The 21443-nt window shown below is 40.1% G+C and overlaps 1 protein-coding gene across 1 annotated transcript; it reads left to right on the forward strand.

Moving 5' to 3' along the window:
- Nucleotides 1–343: 343 nt before the first annotated feature.
- phex (phosphate regulating endopeptidase homolog, X-linked) lies at nt 344–17762 on the forward strand. The gene is made up of 22 exons (XM_067486327.1): nt 344–801; nt 2896–2952; nt 3075–3236; nt 3490–3573; nt 4089–4315; nt 5190–5258; nt 6012–6128; nt 6318–6401; nt 8392–8534; nt 8690–8783; nt 9655–9783; nt 10855–10956; nt 11736–11813; nt 11986–12089; nt 12617–12675; nt 12994–13048; nt 13234–13301; nt 13403–13533; nt 13704–13769; nt 13987–14091; nt 14425–14501; nt 14585–17762. Exons 1-22 carry the CDS (start codon nt 678–680, stop codon nt 14685–14687), a joined length of 2238 nt encoding a protein of 745 aa, XP_067342428.1. The 5' UTR covers nt 344–677; the 3' UTR covers nt 14688–17762.
- Nucleotides 17763–21443: the final 3681 nt, after the last annotated feature.

Below are 21443 nucleotides of genomic sequence, written 5' to 3' on the forward strand. Positions count from 1 at the left end.
GATTGTAATCAGCATTGTGTGTGTGTCTGTGTGTGTGTGTGTCTAATTTAGTTCTGGTCTACTGACTGTCTAATCTGGTAAATGTTTCAACCAGAGCACCCTGCCGCTCTGCACATCAGATTAGACACTAGACGCTCACATTTCACATGTGCTCTTACGCCACTAACAAGGTCTGCAGGCGCTTATGCACACAAGCATAGATAATGTTCTGCTTTTAGACAATTTAAATGAATCATCTCTGTCCATGCCAGTGGGAAGTGTGGTCCCTTGTTTCCTAGAGGGAGGGAGGGAGGGAGGGAGGGAGGGATAGGAGAGGAGGAGTGATGAGGGAGGAACAGTTTGAAGAGCTGGGGTGAAGTCAAGAGTAGCTGCAGACACACAGACAGACAGACAGACAGCAGAAAGAGTGAAGTTTGTGTTTTGTATTTGGGAAAGAAAAAGGAAGATCTGAAGAACTTTTGTAAAGAGGGTTAGTTTTGGTTTTTATTGCAGAGAGATGTAAGTGTGACATCTCTTAAATTTTTTTTCTATTTAAAGTTTTTGTCCGATTTTGTTTTTCAACTTTTTTTCTTTTTCTTTTTTTTTTTTTACTTCCTGGTGTGTGTTTTGCCTTCTTTGCCCCCACACCTGAGTGCTTTTACACTGTGTGAGTTGTGTGTGGGTTGGTATAGTGAATCATGGAGCTGGAGCGTTTAGGTGGCGGCGGGGTTAAACCCGAGCGGGGCAACAGCCGTCTCTACAGGATAGCTCTGGCCATGTGTGTGTGTCTCTGTGCCGTCCTGCTGCTTGCTCTCATACTGGGTAAGTCCACACACACACACACACACACACACACACACACACACAAGCTGAGGCTTTTTCTGACTGGTTTATCGTGTGAGCAAGTTTCCAATCCATTTTAGTTTGCCCCTATCCTGCATTATAATTTGTGAGGAATTTCTGTGGAAATACATTGTATAGTAAGCACCCAGTCCTCTGATTATAGTATATGCAGACTGTAAATAACACGAGTACACTGGTGGCAGCAATCGCACACTGGTTTGGAGGAGTAGTTGGCGACTTGTTTCAAACTATTTTTGGTTCATATAGGGTTTCATACACACCCACATGCACGTACAGAACCTCGGATTCCCTGTAATGCACTGTGGGAGTCAAATTAGACTCTGGGGAAAGCGGAAAGAGTGTGTGTGTGTGTTGAGTGTTGTGGGTATTATTTGGTGCAGAAGTTAAAATTAATTAGCAGGGAATTGTGTGGCAATGTAGTGGGTAGGGTGTGTTTATTATTTGTTTATTTCTAGGGAGCAGTGCACATTAATTAACTCTAGAAAATCATGCAAATGCAGACGTGCCAGCCTGAGAAAAAACCTCCCGTCTGCACCTGTAGTCAAGCTGAAAGCAGGCAAACCTTTAGAAAGTCCACATAACCTCTGACTTTGAAGAAAGTCATGCAAAGTTCTCCCTCTCATTATTCTGCCTTTTAGCAAATAAAAACAAACGGGACATTAAATCAGTTTGGTGTGATTTAATGTGGGCCAGTGAGGGGGGTTTAAAAAAAAGGTCCCCTTCCAAAGGATCAGACAAACCTATTTATTTTAACATTTAGTCAGCGTGGGGACTCGGCACCGCAGTACTTTCACTAGTGCACGTTGGTGAGGATTGGCGTGGCAGGGAGGGGTACGTGTGTGTGTGTCACTGTTTGTTTTAGGTGTTTTTTTTTCTTTGGTCATGGCCGAAAGCCGCATTCTTGTGGCCTGATTGAAGTGTAATCATGTTATGTGCCTATACATGCAGTACCACACACCCACTCTAATGGAAACCTGTAGTCTCCAGCCACGCGGATGGCCGGACGCAGGAATTCATTTGGAATGGGTTTAGAGAGTGTGTGTTCGTGTTCGCGCAGGTTTTTGTCAGTGGCCTGTTTTGTATCTCGGCAGTGAACGTTGGCATCGGCAGCGACACTGAAGCTTCAGACATCTGTGTGTGTGTGGTGTGTGTATTTCTGGAGGAGCGGTCAGAGGGGGGTGTAAGGTTTTTATTTTCAGGCCAAGGGGGGGTGGGGGTGGGGGTCATGCGTTGTTGAAGCTGTGTGAAGAGTGTTTGCATTTTTACTACAAATGGCCACAACATGCAGCTGTAACAGGACAATAACACCACTAGAGCCCAGAGGTCAGACGTGGCTGCACAGCTCCACAATGCTCCACTCATCCGTTCACGATGAGGATTCGGTTTCTAAATCTGTCGAATCACTTCGTGGGCTTGTGCGGCCTCTGATCACCCTTTGAACCACATCACATGACGGTGGTTTTTCGCCAAGAGGTTAGAGAGGCAGGCTTCAAGGCGTTCACCGTCTAGGAACGGAAGTGTTTTGGAAAACCTGTGGTCACGCACCAAGTACTGGAAACAATGGACGGCGGATTCTGCGAAGCAATTACAACTGGGTGTCAAAGTTTACATCAAAAATCCAATTCATGTTTCAGAATGTGCTGGTGATACTCGGTAAATTATGTGTCGACTGTAGCTTGTCACTTTCCTCAGTGCACACGGTCGCTGTTTGCTCTGCCTGAGTCCTCTCCAGCTGTATCAACTGCACTTTGGTCTGTATTTGGCCTTTTTTGATAAAGAGCGACTTGTGGAAATGTTCCTTATTACCCTTCACTCTGACAGCCACTATCCCTCTGTGCTTTACTTATCAGTGCTCCATTTACTTATGTGATGGATAATCAGTGGTGGAACACGTGGTCAGATCTTTTTTTAACTTAAGTGAAAGTAGAGGACGAAATACACTGTTTACATTCAAGCTTTTCCTGCTGATGGTTGTTCACAATCCCCAAACTGCTTGTGCTTAAAAAAGACGTTTTCAACCTTCCTCTTTTTGCTTTATGTCTTTACTTTAAGTCTCTCGAAAATCCCATCAGGAGGAATTCTGTCTGACCCCAGAATGCATTGAAGCCGGTAAGGATGGTGGTACGACTGGTTTATGCTTTTAGAACTAAGAACTAAGCATGTGATGTTACAGTTGTGAGTGATGCATCTGGAAATATATTAAATATTTGTTACCTGTTTTACCCTTGTAGCCGGGTCTATTCTAAGTAAAATGGATCGGTCCTTTAACCCCTGCGAGGACTTCTATGGTTTCTCCTGTGGAGGCTGGTTAAAGGAGAACCCGATTCCCGAAGACTCCTCGTCCTATGGCGTCTACCCCTGGCTGAGGCAGCATGTCGACATCCGACTCAAAGGTGTGTTCTTACCCCAAAGTTTACCTTCACTTCCTGTTTGTCAACCTACATGAAAGCTGACGTGGACTTGTCTTAAAAGTCTTCTATCAAAAAGCAAAAAAGAGAGCCCACTAAACAGGTGAGCTCTTTTGCAAGAGGAACTTCAGTAGAAGGCAGAAACGACAAGGTCACAGGCGTTATGTATTTCCAAGAATCTTCCCTGGATATGGTCCAATAAGACCTAGTCGTGGACTAATGTGTTATTTCTCATCAGAATTACTGGAAGCACCATCAGACCCCAATGAACTTGAAGCAGTGACCAAGGCTAAGATCCTCTACCGCTCCTGTATGAATGAGAGTAAGTCTAATACATACACAGACTCGGTTTGGTCCCTTAGGAGGACATCACACTGATGCACTTTAACTCTTTCATTACCACTAGATGCCTAACTTTTACCCTCTAACTACCCTGACCCCAACTCAAATAAGAAATGACAGGATGACTGCGTGAAGACATTATTGTCCTGGGTGTGTAAATTACACTGCGACACACAGAAACCCTACTACTGTAGCCAACCGCATGCCTGACCCCGACACTCAACCTAAACCAGAGCTAAACCTCGTTCTAAGCTTAACCCTACAATCCGTCTTAACACGTTCAAATAGTTTTATGAAATGAAGACACTTAACCAAGAGATGACACAAACACACAGGGGCTGTCTAAAATATGATAAGATGAGCTTTTATTAATTCTCATGACAAATCTAGGTCATTGCAAAGGAAATCAGGGTCACAAAAGTAGAAAAATAAGACTCAAAGACAAATAGTGATCTTAATTCCAGTCTCTTGATTTTTGGATGTCTGTTTACAAAGCCATACTGGAACAGGTGGATGCTAAGCCGATGCTGAAAACACTGAAACAACCGGAGTTTCGGTGGCCGGTTTTGGGCGACGGGCTTGGCGCTGACTATCAGTGGTCGGCAGGTCAGTGGAGCCTCTTGAAGACCCTGGCTGAGATTAGGAATCAGCACAGTAAGAGTGTCCTGCTCCGTCTGTACGTCTCCCCTGATGACAAAAACTCCTCAACCTACATCATCAAGGTCAGATATCTGCAGTTTACTGTAAACAGCTTTTGTTGCCGATGAACATAATGCAAAACAAGATGTAAACTTTTTATCTTTTTTTTTTTAAGTTTACATCTTAACATCTTAAAAACCAGGCCACCACAGAGGAGGAGAAGACACCAAACTGTTTAAAAAGTGGCACACGTTTCTAAAGAAAGGCTGATTGGATACATTGTGGTCCACGTATTAGAGGCCACACGACAAGTGAATTAACTGAACCCGACAAAAAACAAAATGATTTTTTTCATTACAGTATATTATAATTGTGACAGACACTTTAATAAAAAAAAATGGCTCCACAATTACGTTTGATTAAATGTCAGGATATAGTTGTTTTTCTAATATTTTTTCTGAATATCAGAAAGCATGGAAATAAAAGAGGAAAATGTTTCAAAAGGACACTAAAATTAACTATTCATATTTCTGTGAGGTCATTATATTGTATTGTTACACTTGTACTGTATGTAAAGTCTATTTGGTTTGTTGTTGATTAAAGTGTGTGTCAGGATGGCTGCGGTTTAGTGGGTAGGGCAATTGCCAGGGTTGGTGGTTCGATTCCCAGTTGCTCCTTGCCACATGTTAAATTGTCCCTGGACAAGACATTGAAACACCCATAGTGGTGCCACTGTCCATGTCAACATAATATCTATCATTTCTTTATCTTATTATTATGTCATCTAACGTTTGCCTACAAATGACTTAATATATTATGAAAGTTATCACCTCCTGTGTAATATGAAATCAATTTGAATGAAAAAAAGCAGATGCAGCCCCCTCGCTCAGTAACTCTTGCTGCAAAACAAGCCCAGAAAGCAGCAGAATTCAGCCTATGCTCTCTGTCTTCATGTAGCTCGATCAGGCGTCCTTGTCGCTGCTCTCCAGAGAAGACTACATCACCAACACCTCATCTGCCCAGGCGGTGAGTTTCTGCTTCATCCTTCACCCCTTTTAACCTGTCCTCTAAAAGCTCCTCTTCCCCTGCAGCTCCCATTTCCTTCATGCTTCAGTGATGAATTGGAAAAGAATTTTAGCGACACAAAAAACTCTCAGCAATTATTGTTGGGCTTTTGTGTTAGACTAAGAGGTTATTTGCAGGTTTAGTATTTCTACAAATGCTGGACTGTGGCATGTAGAGTACTTTCTGCTAACAATCCCACAGTGCAACACCCCCCGTTTCAGAGGTGAGAAAATTTGCACTGCTCCAACAGATGTTAGCGATGACACAACGTGACAACGATTAGTACGTTTCCGAAATGTCGACTGACTGCTAATTATTGAGTGAACTACATAGTGCATAAAGGCAGTAAAGAATAAGTGAGTGGGGGGGGGGGCTTTGGACGCAGCCTTAATTATTGCTCTAGACTACAGTGTCTTTTCAGGCAGTGACTTTTCTTCTTCAAACACAACTTGAAAGCTTTTTTTTATGGCAGGTGCTTATTTTCTGACAGAATGACAAAGACTCAATATATAACAATAAAAAGCGATAGATTTTACAATATTTGTAGTAAAAACTGGACATTTGGTGTGTTTGGTATATAATGAAAAGCAAAAATGGGCAACGTGTTTTTTTATAGTCTTGTAAACATCAGTCACTTTGTAGTTTCTGAGTGTGGATGTAGTGGCAGCCTCTTTTAAAAACGTTTTAGAAATCTATTTTTCTGTCTCTCTCTAGTATCGCGCGGCCTTGCTGAGTTTGATGGTGGATATAGCCGTCATGCTGGGGGCTCCAGAGAAAGCAGCGCTGACCCAAATGGAAAAGGCTCTTGCCTTCGAGACCAAACTGGCTCATGTAAAGACATCATGACCAATAAACACACTCCCACTTAATACGTAGCAATGATTTGATAGGCTTCCGTTGCTCTGGAGCTAATTAAAACCACATGTTATTAGCAGTGACACGTTAAACTGATTCATGAACTTAAGTGACATCATTCATACTTTACGATCTGTCTTGGCACTATAATCATTCTGTGTGCAGATCCTGATTCCCTATGAAAACCGCACCAGTGAGAACATGTACAACAGATACACACTCTCTCGGCTACAACGCTCCATACCACAGGTATTTTAAGTACATAAAGAATCACAATAACAAAGTCTAAGCACCTAAAAAGCTTGATTTATACGTCCTCTGTGTTCTTCTTGTTCTTTTTTTTTTTTGTTTTCCTAAGAAACATCTGCAAACCATTGGACAAAAAAGCACAACTTGTCCTTATCCTACACACACACACACACACACACACACACACACACACACACACACACACAGGTCACGGACATCACAACAGTTTGTGTGTGTGCCCAGTCCTGGTTCTGTTTTTAAAGACTCACAGCTATTCCACAGAAAAGCAATAGTCTGACATTGCTTTGCTTCCAAGAAGTAGATGAGAAGATCAAACCACTTTTACTTAACTTAACTCAATCTGGTCCACTGATAAAGACCTGAGCAAACAAACAGTAGGTTTGAAAACAACATTATGGGATATTATCGAGTGACTGAGATTCATCTTAAATTACCAATGGCTTAGTCTTTGGCCTCTTATTTCACACATACAGTCATGGCCAAAAATATCGGCACCCTTGCAATTCTCTCAGAAAATGGTTCCAATTGCAAATGTTTTGGTATTGACGTCCTTATTGTTGTAGTTTGCACTGGAACAACACATTTTTTACATTTACATTTAGTCATTTAGCAGATGCTTTTATCCAAAGCGACTTACAACACAAGAAAACAGAGGAGAAACGTCCAACTTGGGATAAAAATTCACACAGAACTCAAAAACGGACTGGACAAAAATGATTGGCACCTTGTCAGAATTGTAAGAAATAATTGCTTTTCAAGCATGTGATGCTCCTGTAATATGTATTTAGACACACAAGTCACAGCTGTGGGCAATACAGCAATCACACTTGCAAGCAGTTAAAATGGAGAAAAGTTGACTCAACCTTTGTGTTGTGTGTCACACTGAGCCTGGAGAAAAGAAAGAAGTGTAAAGAGGTGTCTGTGGATGTGAGAGAAAACATAGTGGAAAAAAATTGGCAATCTCAAGGCTACAAGTCCATCTCCAGAGATCTTAATGTTCCTGTGTCCTCTGCACAATATCATCAAGAGGTTTACAGCCCACGGCACTGTAGCTAACCTCCCTGGAAGTAGACGGAAGAGCAAACTTAATGAAAACATTCAACGAAGGATTGTTGGAATGGCGGATACAGAAGCCCGATTAACTTCCAAACAAATTCAAGCTGATCTGCAGACACAGGGTACAACAGTGTCAGCTCGCAGTATCCATCGTCCATCCGAAGGAAAAGGGACGGAGGGAAAGGGTGTCCTCCTGATAGGAGACCCAGGAGGACTTTTGTGGTTGCTTTGCTGCTTCTGGCACTGGATGCTTTGACTGTTTGAATGATACCATGAAATCTGAAAATGGGGCACAACGTAGTGGCCAGTTTTCGAAAAGCTGAGGTCACGGTTCTTCCACCAGGACAATGACCCGAAACACACTTCAGAAAACCCTCAGAGAGGGTTACAAACAAAGCGCTGGAGAGTTGTGAAATGGCCAGCAATGAGTCCAGATCTGAATCCCATAGAACACCTGTGGAGAGAACTCAAAACAGCCGTTGGGAGAAGGCTTCCTTCAAATCTGAATGACCTGGAGCAGTTTGCAAAAGAAGAGTGGTCCAAAATTCCTGTAGAGAGGTGGAAGAGACTCATTCATGGTTGTGGGGGGTGACTGATTTCAGTTGTGTTTTCCAAAGGTGGGCTACCAAATATTAGGGTACGGGTGCCAATAATTTTGTCCAGTGCATTTCTGGGGTTCTGTGTGGAATTGTGTCAGATTTGACTTTTCTTCAGTCTTTTCTGTTGTTCCAGTGCAAACAAAAACAATCAGAAAATAACATTTCCTAATGCTGCAGCCTCTTATTCTAAAGCCGACAATTTCTGGTTGTAGATTTATGACTAAAACTAAGAGACTATTGATACAAAAATACACGTTGCTCGCAATTAGTATTTCTTTATTTTATGAAAGCAACTTTGAATGTATCCTCTACAGTTTGACTGGTTGGGTTACGTGAAAGCTGTGGTGGAGTCCGAAGCGGAACCAGCTCGCTCCATCTCCTCCTCTGAGCCCGTCATCGTCCGCGCTCCACAGTACTTCAAGGAACTTTTCAAGCTCATCAACGCCACAGATCCCAGGTACAGACGGACGCACGCACACACACGTGCACAGCCAGAATGATGAGCACACAGTGGGGCTTGGGGCTCCTGCCTCTCGTTATAAGTACATTATAGTGTATAATGAGATAACATGCAGGTACTTAATTAATGCCCTTCTCTTCCCGTCTCTGCAGGACCGTAGCGAATTATGTACAATGGAGAACAGTTTTTTCCAGAATTACTACTCTGAGTCGTCGTTTTCTATACAGATACCTCGACTATGCTCGGGTTGGTAAAAAACTAAGCATGTTCATTTTCAAGTTTTTAAATAATCTGAAGCTTTAAACGTTTTATTTTTTTTTTTTTTATGGGTTAAGAGGTAAAACTAATCTAAAAAAATTGTACTTTGTGAAACAACCAACTTGATGTTTTCCAGATAAAGGATTTGTAGGTGTTGGAGAAATCCCACAATGTACTTCATGTCTGGTAAATGTTTGGCTGTGGAGCACAGGAATGTGGTGTATTTATACCATGTAGCTGTACTATAAACATAAAGAACTGGCTGTTAAACCTGCATTTCTTGCTTATGTAACTACTTTTAACTCAGAATGCGGAATTAATTTGTAATTAATTAAATCCAGAATTTCTCATTTATTCAACACAAAGGAAATTTCTTCACATAAAGTTTTCAGACCTATGTTCACTTTATGCACATTTTACTGCATGTATTTAAAAATGGAACAGTCAGTCGTCACACAATAACCTACAGCTACAAAGTGAAAACATTTTTTACTCTGATCCTAATTTAGTACCTTGTAGAAGCCCCTTCAGCAGTAAGGGGGATTGTCTTGGTTAAGCCTCTACAAGCTTGTCATACCTTGATTTATGCAGTTTACCTGGTTTTTCCTGTGAGATCCTTTAAACTTCCATTAAATTGTCAACTGCCAAAAAACTGTTCATGTACGGCTTCAGCCCAATTATACAGTAAACCCTAAGAACAAATACTATAGTACGGATAAATCATTAATATTTAAATTTAGAAAATTACACTTTACTTTCGTCTCGACGCCTCTCGCCTCAGGTGACCCAAATGTGAGGCCCTTGTTTTACTGTGAAACTGCTTGAATAACGGCCTCTCCGTCTGTCGCACTGCCACCAGGTAACCACAGGAACCACCTCTCTGACTCCACGCTGGGATAAGTGTGTTAACTATGTTGAGAACTCACTTGTTTATGCCACCGGGCGCCTCTTTGTCGACACACACTTCCAGGAGGACAAGAAGCACATGGTGCGTGTATGTGTCTGTCCCCAACGTGACATCATGTCTTAACTCTTGGGTCAAGTTTATAATATTTGTATATGTTTAGGTGTGTAGCAGATAATTTATCTGGAGATGATGTCAGGTATTTCATGTACTTTATTTGTTGTAAATGGTGCTGCTGTGCTGTGGACGTGCCTTTTGTACACTAGGTCCATCTTTGTGAGGACTTCCAGTGACATAATCCATTCAATACATTGTAAATTATCATTTAGGGATATTGTGCAATGAGCTACTATGGTTTAATTAAATTAACAAAATATCTAGGTTTGGTTTTTAAGCTAATTCAACGTAATATTTCTGCGTAGCTTTATTTATATTATTTATAAAACTTGTACATGTTTTGTTTATTTTAACCTAAAATGATGAGTTTCTGCAAGTTCACTCAACCTATTAAATTAAGTTTATTAAGAACAATGTGTTTGAGTTAAAGGTCAGGATAGTTTTGTACTAACATTTAATACAATGTGGCTCCAGGAAGAGCAAATTCATCATGTTTGCTGCAGAAATATGGTTATGTTTTTCAGTTTGAACGCTTTTACATAGACTAAAACAATTGAATTGGTGCTTATGTTTACAGAACTGCCAAGGATGTTCAATGAATAAATCAAATGTAACAAAATGAATCTGAGATTTAGGTTAAATATTTAGTTTTATACAGTTACTTAACTTGATCAATAAACTATCACATCTAAATCTGTCAAACTACAATAAGATAATGCAACCTGCTGTATTTAATCTAAACATTTAGTTGTGTAAAAAGGATTAATTGCGTTCTTTGACTTGCATCCATATTTTATAAAATGAAACATGTTATATTTGACAGCTCTAACTTTCACCCTGAAACCAAGTCTCAACCTCTTAAACTAATCGTTTGAACCTAAAACACAGTGTCACACTCCAGTTTGTTCCTACAAAGATACAAAGAGTATGTGTATCTTGTTTATTGCCTGTTTTCCGTGTGTGTGTCCCCTTATAATCACCGTATTAACCTTCTCTCTTTGCTTGTCATGTGTTAATTTGTGTGTGTGTGTGTATCAGATGGAGGAGCTGATCCAGGGCGTTCGCAGGGCTTTCATCGACATCCTGGAGAAAGAGAACGACTGGATGGATCTTCCAACAAAGAAGAGAGCCATAGAAAAGGCAGGAAGACATAGTTAAATGTTCTTTGCCGTCTAGCTGCTGAGTCTGACTTAGATTACTTACTTACTTATGGTTTATCTGTTAAGTCAGTTTTCAAACATTTCTCTTCTATACTCTCAGATGGTAGAATATCTGTTTTGAATAGCTTGTTTAGTTTTTTCGTATCTAAATTTACAGCAAATTGAATATCTCCCTGGTTTGGCTAAAACAAAACCTACAACAATGTTTTCTCAGAGTCTCGGACATGCTGATTGATATTTTCCACATTTTCCGAAGGAAAATTGGGTTAAAGATTAAACAACTCTGTTAAACAAATTTCCTATTTACCAGTAACAGTTTTTTACAAGTTGTCCACCATTGACTAAAATCATTTATTTTCCCCTTTCATGCAGTACTTTTGTCCTTGAACCAAAATACTCATGATCTACGTTACAATGAAAATACTGAAAGCATTCAAATAATTAATGACCATCTTAAGCTTTTTTTGCCATCACAAGCATGTTAGACTTGCACAGTTCAATTTTGAAATAAGATACAAGTCATTGTATTTTATTGCCCCTGGATCATCTTTAATACCATATAAAGCTCTTGAAAAGGCTTTTTTTGTTGAGGCACTGTGGCTTTGAGTCATTTTTTCTCTTCATTTCATCCAATAGATTTTAATCTCTTCTATCTTTGTACTCAGTCAGTTGAATAAATGCTAATTAATATGTCAATTATTGCATAAAAGTCTGTTTAAACCCTCCTTAACGTTCACTCTGCTGTTGCTCTGTGTCAAGGCTCATGCAGTGTTGGCTAAGGTCGGCTACCCTGAGTTTATTCTGAATAACACCTACCTCAATGAAGATTTAAAACAGGTTTGTATAACATGTTGTAAGCTAGAAGATGCAGCAGTGGTGCATTTAAGAAAATAAATCATTTTTAAAAGTAAGAAATTAAACCTCATGTCCTGATTTAATATTTACACACCTTAGCTGAGGTATAGGGTCAAATAAATCCAATTCCTGTTTACACGTATGTGTATTTTAGCTTGTGTTCACTGAGACGGACTACTATGGCAACGTGATGCAGACGCTGACGTTCATCGCCCAGTCTGATATTGCCTGGCTTCGAAAGAGTGTGCCACGTACAGAGTGAGTGTTGGGACTAATTTGTAGGTGGGTTTCCGTCCCCCGGTTTATATGAACCTAAACGTTGACACATACGGTAAATTTTAAAAAAAGACACTTGGAGCTGATCAATAATGGCAAATGTCCACTGAGTGGACACAAATAGTGGACAAAAACAGATGTGCAGCGATTTTGGTGTGTTTTTATTAAGATTCTAAATGTTATTTAATTACATCCTCTGGTTGCACCCACTCATTGTGCAATGCTTTAATGGAAACTGGAAAATTACACTGATTATCTTGACTAACCAAGTCCCAATATTTGCATAACGGGACCGAGTGGAAACGTGTAATTATTTTCTTAATTTGCATTTTCCCTTGACAGTTTTGGTTGAACATGTGTGGCACACGAGGACGGAAACCCACTTTGTGCCAACTTGCTGTGTCTTTTGTTGATGTTGTTTAAGTTTTTTTCAATAATGTACGTGTGTGTGTGTGTGTGTGTGTGTGTGTGTGTGTGTGTGTGTGTGTGTGTGTGTGTTTGTATTTCAGGTGGTTTACAAACCCAACAACTGTTAATGCCTTCTACAGCTCTTCCACAAATCAAATAAGTAAAAACCCAACACTGTGTATAATTTATCCTCAAACCTAAATCATTTTTCTTGCATTTTCCTGAAATCCTGTCCCCAGTTAGGATGAAGCTGCAGTACAGTAAACAAACTTTTAAAAAATGTTTTGCATTATTATTCTCTCAAATCGACTCAGAAGACATTGACAGAGTAGGTAGTCAAAATGATGCTAATCAGTTTAATGTAGTTAATTTTCCCCCGAATACACAAGTAATTTTGCTGCACACACATTGAAACAGAAATATGATGCAGGTGAAAGTTACACTTTGCAGAGCAACTGTTTTGGTTTTCTCAACTTAGGATTTCCTGCGGGAGAACTTCAGAAACCCTTCTTCTGGGGAAAAGAGTATCCGAGGTGAGATTAAAAAAATATACTAGACACCTCTTGATTTAGCCAGGTGCAATATGGACTGTGGATACTGTGTTTTTCAGAATTCTTGATTAGAATTTTAGATTAGTTTCCCTTGAAGTAGGATAATTATTGCACATTGAAAAAGGAGCCATGTGACTAAACCCCATCCTGTGGGTATCGGTTTCCAGGTCTTTAAGTTATGGAGCCATCGGAGTGATAGTTGGACATGAGTTAACACATGGCTTTGACAACAATGGTAAATCTTGTTCCTACTGATCTAAAAGATTTCTAACATAATTACTAATGGATTAATCCCATTTTTATGTGTGTATGTTTCTTTTGTTTGTGATGACGCAGGCCGCAAGTACGACAAGGATGGCAACCTTGACCAGTGGTGGAGCAATTCGTCTGTAGCAGCCTTCACTGAGAAGACCCAGTGTATGATTGATCAGTATAATGGCTACTACTGGGAGGAGGCTGGTCTAAAGGTAAGAAAGAGAGAGAGGGTTGAAATGCAAAAATGTGTATTCAATTAATTAAAACAAAACTACGCGTCATTTGTGCTGCTTAGTGTGTTTTAGTAGCAAAGGGAGAGAGAGTTCAGATACTTGGTGAAGGAAGAGTCGAATCGTTCCTTCATGAATCTTTTGTTTTCTAGGTGCGTGGCAAGAGGACTCTAGCAGAAAACATGGCAGACAATGGAGGAATAAGAGAAGCATTCAGGGTATGATTAAAACATATACCAACATCTGTTCCTCTTGGCTCCTTTTAGGACACTGGGCATTTGATGTGCCACACGAAACATTACATGTATAATTAAGTCAACTGATAATAATTTTAATACTTCTGTGTGTGTGTTGGTATCAGTTACATTTGTGTTTCACAAAATGAGAAGAAAATATGTCAGAGTGAGTAAACTTCCATTTTCTTTTCTGGCGTAGGCGTACAGGCGGTGGGTAGATGAGAGCAGAGGTGGTGTGGAGGAGCTTCTGCTGCCCGGAGTCGGACTGAACAACAACCAACTCTTCTTCCTGAGCTACGCACATGTAACGATACACACACCAGATATTTCTGCCGCACAAATTATTTTAATTTCAAATGAATGTGATGTACAGAAAATGTCTAATTGCTCAGTGCTGGTTTTCTGTTGCTGCTACGATGGTGGTCTCTCCACTTCTAGTTCAGCAAACTGACATTTCTAATCAACTGGAGTCATTTTTACTGATATTATTGTTATTTTTGGCCCAGTATCTTTAAATGGCTTCTAAACCTTGCATAAGGAAAGACACACTAGCTACAAGTCTCACCTGTGTAAAGGTAGGGAGGTGAAAAAAGGGAAAAAAAAAAAAAGGATCATTCGTCCAGTGTGTTTTCTGCAGGTAAGGTGTAATTTATATCGACCCGAAGCAGCCAGGGACCAGATCCAGAGTGGAGCCCACAGTCCACCAAAATACAGGTGAGCACAAAAGGAAACACACACACACACACACACACACAGAGCTCTTATAGCCTGACCTTTACCTCGCTATTGCCCTTCAGAGTTATCGGAGCGATGAGTAACTATGAAGAGTTTTGGAAAGCGTTCAGCTGTCCCGAGTCCTCAGTTATGAACCGAGGACCAGAGTCCTGCCGGGTGTGGTGACCTTTGACCTCAGCGTGACCCCAAATAAGGCCAAGAGCTGTCAGCAGGACTCAGAAATGCTGGATGCAGCCAACATAGTTTACACAATCGGGAGAACAGTACAAATATGACGCAGAGCTGTTCTCATGGAAATATACACCCTAACTCAAAGATACATTAGAGGGGAAGATTTTTGAGACTGAAGCCATTTTAATGTTTTTTCGTCCATGTATACAGAAAAAAAATTACTTTACTAAGTATTGTGCAGTTACTGTACAAATTATGACTGAAAGCATATATTAAGGACCATAATTATGTTTTATAGAAATGCCTTGGATGAATACCTACTGTATATGGATTTTAAGTGTGGGCAGGTGGAGCTTTTCTTATGGGAAAAAAGAATTTATATATTAAAATACATGTAAGATCAGTGCCTCGGTTCTCAAAAGCATCTTCAGACAATCTTGCAAAACTGCTTAGGCCTAAGAGGTGCATCTCAAAAGCATCAGAACTGAGGATGCACTTAGAAATGAGACTAAGAGCATCTCAAGAAGCCCTAGAATCTGCAGAAAGAAACAAAAAACTACCAGATTTCTTTTTTATGTTTAAGTGTTTTTATCATAAAAGCTGATGTTCTTTTGTTAAGTGGCATTTAATGTAAGATGAGTGATAGTGTTAAGATTAGGTCATTGTTTGATTGATGTGTAAATTCTACCCAGTCTTCCACTCGATCTTTCCTCATGATAATCTTTTAGATTTCGTATTTTCTTTTGTGTTTATGATAATTATGGTATGTTATTTGCCACAAGTGTAGCAGTGGTACAGAAGGTAAAAAAAAAAGATAGCACAATAATGACCGATGATGTGCATATTCACAAAATCTTTTAACACACAGTATAAAGTGTAGAAGTTATTGCCTCACTCTTCTCTCCCCAGCCTTTCGGGTATTGGTCTCATGAAATAACAATAAATGAGAATGTCACAGAACTTACTAATTAAGCAAAAAGGTTGTCTTTCTGTGATTGGTTAGGAGGGCGAGCCGTGCTCGAAAAACCTTGAAGGTGAAACCTTTAAGGTCTACACGGACCTATACAGAGAAGGGCGTTATGGGTGACTGTCAGTTGCTGAGGCTTGCGTAGGCCTCAACGTGCACGCGTCCCAAATCTCAATAAGATGTTGTGTAAAGCTGTACGTCGACGATCTGCTCATTTATCGTCATGAAAGTGTAAGGTGGGGTCAACATGGAAAGGAAGCAAAATGTTAACATCTTTGTTCTCTTTCTCTCCATTCAGCATTTAGTTTTATTCTACTTCTTCGGTAAATAATGGGTTGCTAAACACAACACTGTCCCCTTGTGGACATGCACATATGTTGCGCAATTATAACAGATGTTTATGCAATGTATACTAATGTAACCCGCATGCGATCGAGTATGTGCAGCAAGTTTTCCAAGGGAACATCTGCACTGCTGATGGACTGTTCAGTGAATCTGGGTCATATGGAAACTCTTCTATTTCATACTGAAGAATTCAAAGCATGAAAACGCCTCTGTGTTCTTTATAACATGCTTTATTTAATTTATTTTTTTATAGCACGTCGTGCATTTAATCATATGTTACTTTACTCAGACGTCACCTTTTTTTTTATCATGTTCTGAACCACAGATGTGTGGAGTCACTCTTCAGTATTACCTTGGAAAACATTTCTGGGTGTTTGTAGAATAGATTCTCTTAAAACACCCTCTTTACCTCTACAATTATCAGGGACACAGGTCAAAAACTGCCTTTACTGTATTCAGCTTTGTTGATAAACTCTCAAGCCACTACTGAACTGTCGAAGTTATAATGTGAACAATGCACAAGCAGATATACAGCGCATAACTTATCGTAGTTAATGCCACTGTAGGCGTAACTGTTTTGTGGCCAACAAAACTAACATTAGCTAGATAATGTTTATTAATTGTTAATTATCCACTGTTGGGTCAACATCCCTGAAAGAATTTAGAAAATTTGAGTTAAATCTGTAAATACGAATCTAGATCTAGAACATACTTCTACACATATGTATATGTCAATAAAACGAGGTCACGGCTACATTTAGGATTCAAAAGTGGTTTTAATACAGTGTTTGGTTTAGTCCTAGTCCTCATATGTCATTGTTGTGCAGTACAGTGACTTTCTGTCCTAAGTTTTAATGGTTTGGAGAGAGTTAGTGATTGAGTTTGTTACTTTTGAGACACTTGTAATTTGACAATGTGGACAGCACTCCTCCCACCTTTTCATTTTATTTGATTTTTTGTAAATATATATATTGTATCTTATATTTTCATTCTGGATTAATGTGCTTATTACTCTAGAAATGTCAGAAATTTTCTAAAATCCATATCCTAATCTGATGCCTTCAAAAGTCGGGTTTTTTTCCAAGCAAATATAATGAGATACTGTACATTACATATTTGTATCTTGTGATCGTGGTTCTTTGGGTTCTCTCTGTCAGGTTCTAATAAAACTCTGAGACATTGCCTCACCTCATAGCTTTGATTGATAGGCTGAGTTGGAAAATGTGTGTGTGAGAGAACTGTGTCAGGGTGGAGGTGGATGGAGGGTTCTGATGGATGGAGGACAAAAGACCTTTAATAGATTGGGATTGCATCTGAAAGCATGTCCATTTATTGATTTACCTACAGACCTGCTGTCTCACACACACACACACACACACACACACACACACACCATAAATCAATTCTTTATGTCAGCAGTTCCCATGGTAATTTAGTCTGTGTTCATACATGTAGCTCTCGGAACTGACACTGCATATTTGTGTGTGTTTGAGTTTGTCTTACGCTGCCAAGTGGGGGGTAACTTTAATGCCTTGCATCTGTGGCAACACCAGCAGCAGTCTCATGAGTACTAACCAATTAGAAAACCAATGTGTTAGAAGGGGGACGGGGTGATACAACGAATAAGTGAGATGGATTATGAGTCAAGATCTTGTCATGCATTAGGCCCCTGGCAGCTTGTTCTTACACGGACATTCATCATCAATTGAAGCTTTGACAGCTGATGGGATATGTAAGGAATAAATGAAAACTCTATATGTGTTGTCTATGTGTGTTGTTTTTGCTTTGCCTCACTGTTACTCTGTTACAGCTTTCTGTTGTTCATTCTAACTCGTTATTTGAACCTGAGTTGTAGTTAATTGGAGTTAGTTAATTTGTAGTTTACAAATTAAAAGTTTGGTTCTAACATCATTTATATTATTAGTAGTGTTAAAATAATGGGGGGGGGGGGCAAACCTGGAGGGTCAGAGGACATGGAGAGACAGCAACGTGGAGGTGGTAGTCAGAGCTAACCAGCCAGACGACTGACTACTGTCAGACTCTCCACTGGAAACGACAGGTTGTGTCTAGAAAGACACTTTTGGTGTCCGAATAGTCCAAAAGTCAGCAAAAAAGCGGCTCAAGTCAAAGAAAGAGCAGGAATCGAACGTGAAATATTTCACTCCACCACCACACTGTAAAATAACACATCTCAGTAAAACTTAGCCAACAAAAACAGAACCAAGCATAAACCTACTGCTACAACAGCTACGTGTATCTCAAGATCAATGCACTGTACTGATGAGACAATAAAATGTCTCATCAGTACAGTATAGCAGTATTGTTATATAACTTGTTAAATAAGCCAGAGGTTTAAATTTATGGCAAGTTAAAAACGAATCAATCGTGAGCCTGTTTCCAGTAGTTATTTTGTATGTGTGATGTCTTTTCTTTCGTGCCGTCAGCCTGGACCATCAGACACTGACATGAGAATCTTTCCCCTGCAGTTACCTCCATGCTCTGTGTCAGTAGAGCAGTTAATAATGAGCTACCGCTGGACTTTGTGCCTTTACTTCATTGAGTATTGATAAATCTACTTTAGTGGTCGGTAAAATAATGACAGCCAAGGTGATTAAAGTACTGATTTGTCACTTGGATCCAGTTCCCGTTAAACACGGGAAGACCAATCTGCACACAATTAGTAAATCAAGCCACAGTGGGGCAAACGTAGACATAAGGAATCGCCACACGTTAGGCGATGGGTAATTCGTGATGACTACAATTGCTGATTTTAAAAATGTTTTTTCGTCATACACTGCCAGGCCAAAAAACACTCACACACACACACTGATATTTGGTTGGACCGACTTTGTCTTTGAGTGAAGCCAACATTTACTGCATCACCGAGGGAGCTTTTGCACTGTCACACCATTTATTTCTGTTCAGAGTTACAGTAAGTTTTCATCAAGACGCTGCGTGGCGTAAAGTCTTCTCCAGCACATCCCAAAGACCCTCCATTGGAGTTAAGGTTTGAAAATTAGGTCTCATATGGCCTGATCCACTGAAAAGATGAAAACAAATCCATGAAGGCAGCCAAGGACGCGGTTGCATCAGTTAGGGTTGAATAACTTGTTTGTAGCTGATCCATATTAATTAGTGCAGTAATTATCCTGTGGACGGCTCTTCTCTATTTGCTTAGTTGGGACTGTTTTGCCAGGTGGTGTATTTACCCCCGTCACCCAGTCCTCTCCCCACGCCTACATTTTTTTCAAACTCGTCAAACAAAGTATGAAGTGCTTAGATCAGCTCAAAATGTCTCCGCTGTTATTTTCTGGTGCTCGCGACAACAAAACGTGAACGTGACGACAAACGTGAATGATCCCCGACTTGCTGTCTTGGAAAACTTACTTGCCAACGAACGATGGCCTCCACCCTCCTGGGACCATAAGAGCCAGCCATGCGCTTCACTTTCTGTCCAAAGGAGGGCAGGAAATCGTCCCTTCAGGCACCTTTTGAGGCAGTGTGCAGATTATAGATGGGCCTGGTAATCACACAGATTAAATTTTGCTCTCTGAGAGGTGAAAATGGCTCCTCTTAGATATTAAACTCTGACCTTTTAGCAAATCGGGGTATCCCCAGGCACTGCTGAAGTCATCAGGCCTCTCCCAGATACCTTTATCAGCCCTGTGGCAATCGGCTGCCTCCCTCTTCATCTTGGTTTTCTGGGTCCTCTGATTGTGTTCGTGATTCCTTTTATCTGCATCCGTCTGCATCTGTCTTCTCTGTTTCTGGCCTGTAACTCTAATCAAATTTTGGAGTCTCTAAGAGGCCATGAAGACGACTTTACTGTATTTCTCTGTCCATGCCCCTCCCGTTGACCTCCCTATTCCATCACCCCCCACTTACAGCATCCTGCCTGGCCTCATGAGCTAATGACATTTAGAAATTATGAATGCTGCTGGCCTCCGAGAAGATGCAGAGAACAAATAGAAAGAAATACTGTAGCACGAAGGGAAATGAAGATAGATGGAAGATTTTATTATACAAAAAGAGACGGAGATTCAGGTGGTGGAAATGACTGGACTGTTTTTGATTCACAGATGGAGAGAATTTGAAATAACAGTGTCCAACAAAAGATATGTACAGAAAGTGTACACAAAGACAGTGAATAAATATGTTCAGACTACTTTAAATCCATCCAACCTGATCCAACCTTGTATTTGAGAACATTTGATCTGTAACTAGAGGTTCAGTGAATGTTCACTGAACTTCAACCTTTAGTTACAGATCAAATATATATATATACATATATCTGCAGACAAATTTGCAATATATTTATGTCAGTTTTGTGCTTAGAGATTGTTACGGTGCCTCGACCGCCTCCCCGGCTTAAGAATCACTTGCTAACGCAGGTTTTCCTTATGAGACAGTGATACTTTAGGCCTAAATGTCCAAAACCTCAATGGACAAAATCCTGCAAGGTTATGTAACCTTAACTAAACTAAGACTGGAAGATTATAGGATTAGGATTAGAAGATTAGAGATTAAAGGATATCTAAAAAAAAATAAAAATACAAATCATGAATATCAATTACACTTGGACTATTTCTGAAGGGCAACACTTAGGTTAAATGTTTCTGTTAGAAGGTGGACATTCACAACTTAAATGGGCTCTTTCGTAGCATTTATTCAAATATATGTCAAGATGTTTTATGAAGAACATTTTAAAAGTGTTAGTGTGAGTAGTTAATAACAGTTATTAGCATTTGTAAAAGCATACTTTTCATCTTTGTGACTAATGCAACCCATCACATCATGACGCTTCTGGGCTGGAGTGTTAAAAATCCTCTCATCAAGAAGGTTTGCAACATGTGAACTGACTCAGCTCAGCTCTCTAATCCATTTGGTGGGTGAAGAATTATTTCATTCAGTGGATTGTATTTTTTCCATATCTGAAATATAACGTAGGTGAATAATTTTAGTGAAATGAAATAAAACAAGTTTTATTGCTCTCGGTGGATGAAAGTTTTGTTAGCTTCCATCCAAGAGGATCTGGCAACTGCCTGCTGACCATAACTGGGGATAGATGGGTAAATAAATAATACAAGAGCAGGGGAAATAGAACTGAAAGGACAGACTCTTTATTAATGGATGGCCTCCACCAAAACAGATGGATTGGGGGATGGGAGGGGGGAAGAAAAGGAGGGTGTGCAAGTTCCGAGGAGTATGAATGCAGAGGGACGAGCCGTGTTCATGAATTTCGGCCCCGCGTCCATATATTTCTCTTCAGTGTATTTCTGTTCAGTGTAATGGACACGTCATGCCGAGGGACAAACATGAGACTGAACGTGATGGTGCAGCTCGAATACAGATAGAAAATGACATTCGGTCAACGGTGGGTTGACTAGGGGTGGTTCCTATTTTCACGCCTAAACTATTTCCCTCAACTGTCCATTTTG

Source organism: Channa argus, chromosome 19, assembly GCF_033026475.1.
Source record: "Channa argus isolate prfri chromosome 19, Channa argus male v1.0, whole genome shotgun sequence".
Lineage (NCBI taxonomy): Eukaryota > Metazoa > Chordata > Actinopteri > Anabantiformes > Channidae > Channa > Channa argus.